Source organism: Morone saxatilis, unplaced genomic scaffold (assembly GCF_004916995.1).
Source record: "Morone saxatilis isolate NCDOM2014 unplaced genomic scaffold, NCSU_SB_2.0 Contig2, whole genome shotgun sequence".
In the NCBI taxonomy this organism is placed as follows: Eukaryota; Metazoa; Chordata; class Actinopteri; family Moronidae; genus Morone; species Morone saxatilis.
Genome location: NW_023339762.1, coordinates 26,296,293 through 26,307,265, shown reverse-complemented (window position 1 = coordinate 26,307,265; position 10,973 = coordinate 26,296,293). Strand labels below are relative to the sequence as shown.

Here is a 10,973-nt window from a genome sequence, read left to right as displayed (position 1 = left end):
AAGGTTGTACTAATGTGATAATATTTTTTTTATTAGCGTAATGTACCATTTATTTTTAAATGGGTGGCACTTGGAATAACAGAACTAGGTATCAGATCATTCAAGTAATTAACATGCGTAGCACAGCAGTTAATTGGCGCAAAACAGTAGTATTTGTAAATAATTGACAGTACTAGGGTAAATTCCGTATGTATGTATTTATCTTGCGTTTTGCTTGTTGCAGGATGCAAGTAACAAAGTAGGAGAACTTAACGTTCTTCAACGATGTTTCGGGCTGTACTTACAGGCTTCGGCCCGGCATTTGAGGGAAGAGCGCCGAGCTACTTCCCTGCTGCTGTCCCAACTCTGCAGAGTAATCCCACCTGGTGGGTCGACGGCCTTCAGGCCTCCCTCATTCGTTCAAAACCTCGGGCTACCTTGCAGCTTGCTCTTCCTCAAAAGGACTCTTTTTGTCACCAAAACGGCACCCGAGGACGGAGAAAGCCCCAGCCGGGGGTGCTGATAGACGGGGCTTACAGTCAGAATTGTTCCAGTGTTAAAAAGATTTCAAATCTGGTGGCAGCCACGAATGATGGGGGAACTAAAAAGCTTTGCCTGGCCATGTTTTCTTTCTTGGTTATTGTGTTTGTTGTGCTTGGTGGTTTCTTTTTACACATAAAAGAACAAAAAAATACCAAAAACCTTAACACCTGATTTGGATCTTCTTTAAAGAAATACCATAAAATGTGATTCTTATGAAACAGCATATCTTTTTGGTAATAATCACCTGAATACAAGAAACTTGTTGTGTTTTTCGTTTAGAATTAGTCCGTATTTTACCACTGGATATAGGATAGGACCCTTATTGATTTTTTCAGCCACCGGTTAGGTTTCCTCTGACACACTTCCCCAAGCCCGTTTCATGCCCAACATCGGTTTCAAAATACCTATGCGAAAATTCTATGCTAAGGCAAATTCTTATGTTAAGAGCGACAACCCACACTTGAAGAGGGGTTAGAAGATGATGTAGTGGCATCTTAAAGGTAAGCCTGTCTACATCAAATGTTTTGCTTAACATAGCTTACAGAATTAATTTTGCCAAATGATGCTGGTACATTTTAGGGCTAGCTAGAGTTTGGAAACTTTTTTGCTTACCAGAAAACAAAACAAAAGCTCACAAAAACTCTCAAGACTTAAGGCTTTTTTGGCCAAAAACACTTTACATAACACCTTGTGGAAGTCCAGGTTAAAAGGAAGGAAAAGTCTTTTTAAACTCTTTTAAGATTGTCATTTCTTGGTTTAGATATTTGTACCCCTATTTTAACAATGTATGCCCAGTAAATGTACAACCACTTCAATGCTTTATATTTTTATAATTCCAAACCCAATTGTTTATGTAATAGCATGGGGACACAACACACCTTTATTCCAGTGTGATTTTTATGAAACTGGATTCATTTTTATGGAAGAAAAGTTGCTTCTTGGGATAAGGAAGACTTAGTTTTAAAGTTATAATGGATAAGACCAAATGACAACAAATTTTACAACATGCATGATAACATCTTGCTTATGCAACCCACCTGCTTCTGATGCCACCTTAACTTACCCTGTCTGGCCGGAATGTGGCAGTCACTTACAGGAAGTCAAGAAATTTTGCAGTAAACCCCGCCCCTCTTTTCCTTCCAAGAAACCCCTTCAACATTCGCTTTGTTCTCTCTCAAAAAATGTTTTATGTTTTAAATGTACGTAAATCATTAGCATTTTATACAGAAGCCCGAACCGCAACTGAGAGCTAACACCCTCTTTGGTTTTTCACACATTTTTGTATACAGCACACAGGGGCTGAAAATGCGTAAATTGTGGGACATGCGTGGAAACATGGAGAGATGGGCTGGCCATGTTTTGGGTTTTTGTAAAACAAAAATTGGGCTTACATTGTTAAAATAGGTACCCAATTATGGACTGGGATTTGTAATCTTAATACTGATTTTTATCCATTGGATGGTTCTCATTTTTTCACCTTCCCACAAACCAGTGCATGGTATTGTGTTTGGATGTACACTTTGATATGTTATCAACTACAGTGCTGTGTCCCGAGGTTGTAGATGGGGTTAAATCATTATTTCCCAGTTGATATCTAAAGAACCCAAACAGGAAGGCAAGCCAGCAGGTCCCTTCATGCTCTCCGTCCGGCAGTGAAACTGGCAGTCATGCTGATTGAACACTCTTGCTTTCATGTTTTTGCTTGAGTTCTTCCAGTGCGTTCTGGGCCAGGAAGTTCTTAACCCTTTCCATTCAATGAGGCGGGGATGCAGGTTATTTAGGGGATCAGAAAAATATGGACTTTGCCCGTTGTTTCCTTCTGCCGGGATGGAGTGTTTCGGCCACCTTTGCCCCACCAGAGTGGAAGGTTCTACCCTGATGGTACATGGTGGAGAATTTTCCCCTGAAACCCTGCAGGGATTTGGTTTCACCTCGTCGGCAAAGATTAATATGTTTGGTAAATTAAAGTACTGGCATGAACTGGACTGCCACAAGTCAGATATGTTTCTTGGTGTTTTTGGTGCCATTTGGTCCTCATGCTTATCCCACACTGACTGTTCCAACAAGGTGGAATCCAGTTGACTTTAAACAAGGGATCTGTTGTTAATTAGTGTTCTTATAGTCCCACGGGACCACATACCATGTGCTGACAGGTATGTTGAGTTGGTGGGCCAACTGGAGATCTGGGATTTCCAGTTTCTTCAAAGGCTGGCTGGAAGTTCTTGTCCCTTAAGGCCACAAACCGGGCCCAAAATAGCAGCTTTCATGATAAGGAGTTTTTAAGTTTAACTTATGTAACTTCTGAGCTTAAATATAAATGTTGGTGATGAAATAATGATGAATAAATGATTTAGAACACAAATGGAGTTATTAGAAAATTGGGACGGATATTACCAATCCACAGGTCCAATAAAAGAGCCAAATCTAACCCTGGGTTTTAATTATAATTTTATGGATTGTCATTAAACCCCAAAATATATAAAAATGTACTGCACTTGCACCTGAAACCAATTCATTGTTGTTTCTTCTGTGTTGCAATAAGAAATACAAGTAAATGATTTGAGTAAGTTGGGGAGACTTCCATGAGCTTATTGTTGAGCCGGATTACAAACTACCATCGAGGTTGAACGACAACTACAAGAGCGGAGAGGATGTTTGAGGAAAGTGCGGTGAAATTGAGGGTTTAAAGCAAAGTGCTGAACAAAATTAACTGTTTATATTATAAAAAGTAAAGCAGCCACAGCTTTTTTACCAGCCAAATTATTTAATTATTGGCTAATCTCTACAGTCGCTGCAGCACAGAAATGTAGGATAACCCTGACCCCACCCACAGTTTCACTTGGGCATTCATTTTGTACCCTATTCTTACGTTAATTCGGGTACTCAATAATAATTAAATGAAAGTACTTTAATAAGGAAATTACTTGAAGCCCATCCCTAGTTATTAGTAGATACATTTTTGGACCTTTCCTGGGATTTGTTGACTTGTTTAATGTGTATGTTTCCACAGGTGCAGTGGGTAACAGGGATGGCCAATGATCACCGGCTTTTTGTGACAGTCAACTCACCACAGGGCATTCTCATTGTGTCCAAGAACAAGGCTGTCGGTCAAATTAACTTTCAGACTGAGGTGACAGGTAGGACCATTATAAAAAGCTCTCCAGATATAGCCAAGAATTATATATCATCTCTGTAGTAACTGCAGTTTCTTCCCAACAGGTTTTTACCGGATTTGCCTTGGGAACCACAACAACCAGTTCGGAGGCATCAGGGTCTTTCTGAACTTTGGCGTCATCTACGAAGGTTTTGAGAAGTCAAAGAAAGAAATGGAGGAGGGAGAGAAAGTCCTCAACAGCACTTTGGCCGGTATTGAGGTATTTGTCTCAATTCTGCATAACGTGTTTAACTATTATCAAAAAAACAATAAAATGTCATCTGCATAAAGAGAAATATGAAATGAATATTTCTGCAAGGGCTGCAATGTTATATTACATATATACATGTATATACACCTATAATACAGTATATTAAACCTATTGGGGGGGGGTGGGGTATCTCTAGGTACATAATGATTTGATCTGATTCAGAGGACTACAATGTGATTCTAAAATGAATATTAGTTATTATTATATGTGATTTATTGTTTCTCACTGTGTCTCATTGGTTTTTGTAATGATGCATAATTAAAATAAGCAGATGAATTGACTTATATTATTTTTTATTATTAACAGTATTGATAAAGGGAATACATGTGTCAAGTGGAACATTTGCCAACATATTTCTCAGTTTCGCAAAGAACCAAGATAAGAAACAAAAATGTGCCCATAGCACCATCCTTGTAATATACTGACAGTACACAGACTTCAACAAGTTAATTCACTTTATAAAAAGGTAGTTAGGCAAGGGGGTGTCCATCGAATCGTATTTTGTCTTCGGTTGCTCATGCTCAGCCATCCTTAGCAAAGCTCAGTAACTAACTGTTAGCCTAGCGTAGAACATAAACATGATGCATGTGTTCTCATACGTTTTAATATCCAATGCTTGTGTGCACAGCCACCATTTTTTTTTCTGCAGACAGGTTCTGTTTTGTTACAGGTAATCATAGTGTTGAGAATTTAGTCTTACATGTCTGCTTATTAACTTTTAAACATAATTATTCTAGCCTTTAGCATACTATGACATACAGTACATGAAACTATACAACGTATATTGTGTGCCATTTAGGTGAGTGTTCAGAAGCTGCAGATTCAGATCTTCCACATGTGGCGTCATTACAACTTCGCCCGCATGACGAAAGGGAAGGATCACTACCTCCTCCTGTCCAACCTCAACTACGTCACCTGGTGGTCGGCGACCCAAAGCTTTGTCATCCTCCTGTCCGGATACCTGCAGCTTCTTGTCCTCAAAAGGCTCTTCCACACAGACCCCAGCAGGCCGCGATGCTGAGAGCAGAACATCCACACGTCTAGATCGCTGCTGTGACCACATTTCTACTTCTCTTAACATATTTTTTATTAATACATCTTTGGAAAAGATAGTGATCTTGCACTGGAGCTTGCAACTAAATGCTTTATTGATCAATAGACATTGGAGGTCACCTCATTATTTATCACTGAAAGGTGATCATCAATGGCCATATTTAGAAACATAAATAACAAATCAAAGTACAAAATATCCAACCACCTGGTTGCTGGGTGTTCGTTTAACAGATCTGTGCTTTAATCTGTCCAGATATTTCACATATTGTCTCCAGTTCAGCTAAAAGCTTTGGTTAGGTCAATGTTTAAATTATGTTTTTTGATGCCAATAAACTTCTTTTCTCCATCTAAACCAGTGTTTCTCAAACTTTTTACACTGTACCACCTCAGAACACATCAGTCTCTCCATAAATCACCATTATGACCAACGTTAAAATACAGCAGCGTAGACCGACCCTGTTCAGAGAGTTCACACAGGAGATTTATTCCTATAAAGAAAAAATATTTATTGTTGACTGGCTCTGTATAAGAACTAGGGCTAATTTGGTGGAAATTACCTCCACTCACTATCCGGGTCGTCACATTTTAGCTCTTATCTAATCGTTGACGTATGGCGGATATTTAAACTAAATATTACAGGAAATGCAAAACTTATGTTAAATTACATTTTAGGAAACAGTATTGATGAAAACTATGTTTTTTATATTTGGTTGCAGAGATGTAGACTGAAGTTAGCATGCTAACCACTTAGCTGTTGCTTTAATTATGCAGGGTAACAAATGAAAAACAGTTGGGAACAATGTGCTGTATTTTACAAGCTTATCATGTGTTTTGTTCATGTAAAATCTTAATCAGAAAAGTAACTACGACATATTGGTCAGATAAGGAATATACAGTAGATTTAGATTTAATGATTGATTTAATTAACATTTTTACAAGATTTTACAGCATTAGGAAAGGTGATGTCCTGATACTGACTCCTAACAGTGTGATTTCCCTGCTCACGTTGCTCGTAGATGCCAGCGCTCCTGAGCACGTCATTGGTGCCAATGGGCTGAGCCTCTTCCTGCCTTTAACTGGATGAGCAGGTTTGACATAAAAACTAATTGTTGTTGATCTGTTTGCGACACTGCGGTGGCACAGCATCATGGATACCACAGATTTTTCAGATAAAACACCTGTGAAGAAGAAGTAAATGACTTCCATTTTCATTAACTGGCACGTTCAGACATTGCTTGTCAAAAGGTAGGTGTTTTTGATCATTCTAACTATGTCTATCATTGCTGTCAAATAGAAATCTACAAAAATGCTACAAAAAAGCTCTATGACAATTAATACCACCTTTTCCCGCTAATCCAGTTCATTAATAGTTTATTTATTTTGCTTAATGTAGGAGAAAGTCTGTTTTTAAATGATAATTAAGTGATAAAATGGACACTGAACATCTTTTTTCTTGCTGTTTATTCCTCCTTCTACCATTAAAATATACCTTTGTAATGCAATGTTACTGTTCATTGATGGGGGACAAAATCCACAGTCCTCATTCTGTACAGAAGTACAAAGTTTATCTAAGGCTAATATGAGGCTTTAGAAGTCTAAATGAGTCAAATATAGTGAGTTTCTTCGGATATTACAGTAAAAAAAACTATCCAACTCACACTGCTGCAGCCTCGTGTCAACTTTTTTAATGGACGGTATAAACAGGAGGAGGAACAAGCTGTTTAAATGTTAATGTGGGCACTTTTCTTTAAAGACAGATATGTAAAATGTAAACTTTTATCCTTCAGATGCAGGACAGCTGCACATTGTATTGTTTCCTGTGCAGGCATGCAGAAAGTATTCATGACTGTGGGCTGATTCATCGTCGGAATGTTTTCACTCCACGTCATTTATCATGTTTAATATGTTTAGTTACTGATATAGGTGCCGAACAATTTCCCTCTTTTTCCCAACAAGTAGGTTTAGGGTTCATCTTTTTCCACGCTTTAGTGTTTATTGTGTGTCATCCAATTGTAGCTCTGCGTTGAAGCTTCGTGATGAATGAAATAGTCAAACTCAGGACAAGACTCAAGGAAATGATACACATTTTCCTACAGTGCAGCATTATCTGTGTGTTCTGACCCCTTTCTATCAGAACCAGCATTAACTGTTTCAGCAGTTTGAGCTACAGTAGCTCGTCTGTTGGATCGGACCACAAGTGCCAGCCTTCACTCCCGTTGCGCCTGAGCCTTGGGCCCCCCATGACCCTGTTCTCCAGTTGTTTTCCTTCCTTGAAGCAGTTGCTTGCTTTCGACGTCATCTTGGTCACGTGATTTTTTCCGCCACCAAAGCAGCTTAAAGCAGTGTTCTATGAATTGCTTAGTTCAGGGTTCGAAGCACGTATCGAGCTTTCAGTGTCAAACTGCCTCAGTTAGGGCGACGTTTTGCAGTTGGTTAGGTCAATGGTTTTAGTATTGAATCAATGGAGTCAATTAAATGGGCGTTGGAAAGGATCAATATCGTCTGTTGGACTAGACCACACGGGGCCATGCCTTCACTCTCACGGCATCAATGAGCCTCAAGCACATGCCGTATGTCTCAGTTTCTTTCCCTTCCTTGGACCACTTTTGATAGGTACTGACTCTGCAGCTGGGAAAGCCCCCACAAGAGCTGCAGTTTGGAGCTGTTCTGCCCGTCATCCATCACAATTTGGCCTTTGTCAAAGTCGCTCAGATCCTCACGCTGCCCTTTCCTGCGTCTAACACATCAAAATGTTCTCTGTCTGCTTGATATACCCCGACAAGATTTCACACAGATATTTAATGGGATACAGTGATGAAATGATCATTTTTTATGCAAAAGGTAAAATGTCAACTTCACTGTGACATCATAAATGTCCTGTCCTGTTTTTGGCCGTTATTTAAGAAATGGAAGGGGATATTGGGACCATATTTCACAGTTGGTTAGTGACACTACTTGTGATAACTAGACAAAAAATATTTGTACATACACAATACCTTTGAATCAATTCCTTCACCACATGTATTATATAAGTCTGTACACTACTACTTGACTGGTTGGTGGAGGCAGTAATTCTAGCTCCTCTATTATGAAGTGGAGTCATGAAGTTTTGGGATAAACATTTTCAGCTTGCATGGACACAACCCAGTTTACCAGATTAAGATGATCTTTAATTTAGTGCATTTATGACTGATTCGCTTCAGCTTTTAAATATGTGCAACGTTTTGTTTGTTTGCCATTTAATTTGCGATAAACATAATTCTGATTTTGATTCTGATTCTAATTCCAAGCTAATTTTCTCTACAGCTAATCATGGCAGGATTGCTGGATTTGGGCCTAATAGAAAGCATCTTGTCCATATGCAAGACCATCTACCAGAAGGCGGAGAATGTGAAGGCCAACAAGGAGCGCTGCCAGCGGGTTGCCCAGAGAGTCAAAGGACTAGAAGAACTGGTTCTAACCATCAAACAAAGGGGTCCGGGTCAAGTCTCTGTCACTGTGGCAAACGCACTGAAGGAACTCAGCACCACTCTGGCCTCTGCCAATGCGATGATGGTGAAATATTCCCAAACTAAAGCTTTTAAGAACTTCCTGAGGTCCGACAGCCATGAGGACATCTTCTGCAAGATTAATGAAAGCCTCACTTATAACTTCCAGATCCTTTCTGGGGCTCTACAGATCGAGCATGGGAACATACTGCAAAAAGTATATGAAACTGTTTCTGTAAGGAGACAGGATGAAGAGTATTGCAGTGTACAAGATAGCCCCACTACTAGCCCCACAACTCCCATGCCTCTCCCCAGCACCATGCCCCCCAATCCAATGTGTATCCCCACAACTCCCATGCCTATGCCTGTCCCCAGCATCAGGCCACCCATGCAGATGTCTAGCCCCACAACTCCCATGCTTATGCCTCTCCCTAACATCATGCCCCCCATGCAGATGTCTAGCCCAACAACTCCCATGCCTATGCCTGTCCCCAACATCATGCCCCCCATGCCACGGTCTGTCCCCATGGCTCATATGCCTGTCCGCTGCATCGTATCCCCAAGACCAATGTCCGTCGCCACAGTTCGCATGTGTCTACCTGGAACCATGGCCCCCAACCTCGTCCTCAGGACCAATGCCCCGCTGCAAGCACCTATTGCCACAATGACAACACAAAATAGATTTGTTGTAGGCAGTTATGTGGTCAGAAACCATTATCCTTGAAACAATGAGAAAATTGGACAAAGAAAGATGATCAGGAGAAAAGTCTTTCTCCATATCTGCAGAGCTCATACCTGCGGACGCCCCCTGCGTCAAAAGTTTAATTACCACAAACTCAAGTGTGTAAGTTCAAGAAACATTCCTGATCAAGTACTTTTTACTATATATTTTGTTTTCACAGTACAAATGAAAATTATAAAATGAAGTCAGTGTCACCTAAACTTTACACAAAATTGCAACATATTTATGTCCGTACTCATGCATTTATATACATATATTTTTTACCATTTGGCACTTTTTGGGTGTCAATTTTCAACTCTGACAGAGACAGAACAGAAGGTCTGCTGTGGGGAAAGTTGTGATACATTGTATAAATGGGTTTGTTGCAACAAAACATACAGAAAGTGCAAAGGTAAAAGCAGAGCTTAAGTTCAAATTAAAAACATGACTAAGCCAAAACTATATTATGCATTTTTATTAACCCAGAAAACAGCCTCCTTTGCTCCAGTGGGAACCCCCTCACAAATTTCTGTGTCATAATAAAAGGAAAAAACTCAAAACTCTTCACTAAAAAAGAATTTCCCACAGAAACTATCATAAACTGGTTAATGATTAAGTGTCATGGATTGCGAAGGATCACTACATTTAAAACCCCCGGAGGGAGGACAGCACTGAACTAACGAGAGATTTTCTTCTTCTTTGTTTTACTGTTTGAAGTATGTTGCACCACCAATGTCTGTTCAGTACATGTTTACATAGGCATTTATTCTGTTTGTATTTAATATATTTACTTCTATTATTGTTTTTATGTGAAGCATAAGTTCATATGTTTATTATTATTATGGATATGATATTTGCCAACAAGACACATAAGTTTCATAGCAGCGTTAATGGGTTGTGAGTCAATATTACAATTTAGAAAGAAGACCATATCTTCTAATATGGGTGTCAATCTGTTCAAACTATGTAAAAAATGAATAAATCAACTTCAATCCAGAACTCTTGTGAGTCCGTTTAAGGAATAGATGAGAAATAAATTTTATTTCTGTTTTACGGGAAAAACATAATGGAGAAATGTGTATTTTTTACAACTAACCCTGACACATGTTGAGAAAAGGAGGGGGAAAGGGGGGATTGTTCCAATTCTTTAGTGCTAAAATCAGGAAAAATATAAGGAGAGGCTCTTTCGGGCTGCTTTTTCACACACGAGCCCCAGTAAATGTACTAGGAGCTCGCCCTGAGCTGGTGGCCGGGAGGCCGGCTGCGCGCGCGCCCGCCGTGCCTCGCACAAGCGCGGGGGCCTCAACAGAGAAGAACCGCTCCCTGATTGGAGATTAATAAAACACATTATTTATAGTGCCTGCTGTAGGTGCATTTAGACAGAAAATTTCAGACAGAAAAAGCTCCAGTATGTTTCTGGCTTTGTAAGGAAATCGCCTAAAAACCAGATTCTATTATTAAAATATGACAATTTACAAAATAACCCCCTCAACTTTCAACTCTTACTTACCTGGCAGGTGGGATGCTACGATCAAGAAAGTGCTGACCCAACCATGTCTTCTGATGGTGGAGGAAGCTCACACAAACGTGGATAAAGCATTCAAACTCCTCTCAGAAAGGTCCTGCCCGAGCCGGGATTTGAACCCAGGACCTTCTTGCTGTGAGGCTAACCACTATACTTCCTGGTGGAAAAACTCCTCACTTGTGTCCCTTGTGCAAAGTCAATGGGGGCCCAATCCCAAACCATTGTATGTCAGCCATGTC

At 39.9% G+C, this 10,973-nt stretch overlaps 2 protein-coding genes across 2 annotated transcripts in view; both read left to right on the top strand.

The window, feature by feature from the left end:
* The window catches only part of tmed6 (transmembrane p24 trafficking protein 6), an 8,843-nt gene extending 3,769 nt beyond the window's left edge, over positions 1-5,074 (top strand). Inside the window, 5 exon segments of the mRNA XM_035665734.1 lie at positions 2,239-2,373; positions 2,376-2,397; positions 3,522-3,659; positions 3,742-3,896; positions 4,747-5,074. Coding sequence (XP_035521627.1) covers positions 2,239-2,373; positions 2,376-2,397; positions 3,522-3,659; positions 3,742-3,896; positions 4,747-4,968 — 672 coding nt within the window. The 3' untranslated portion in view covers positions 4,969-5,074.
* Positions 5,075-8,306: 3,232 nt separating this feature from the next.
* Positions 8,307-10,133, top strand: LOC118330755 (gibberellin-regulated protein 14-like; the record flags this gene model as incomplete). Its single annotated transcript, XM_035665425.1, is given in 1 exon segment — positions 8,307-10,133. A coding segment is annotated over 1 exon segment (900 nt). The 3' UTR covers positions 9,213-10,133.
* Positions 10,134-10,973: the final 840 nt, after the last annotated feature.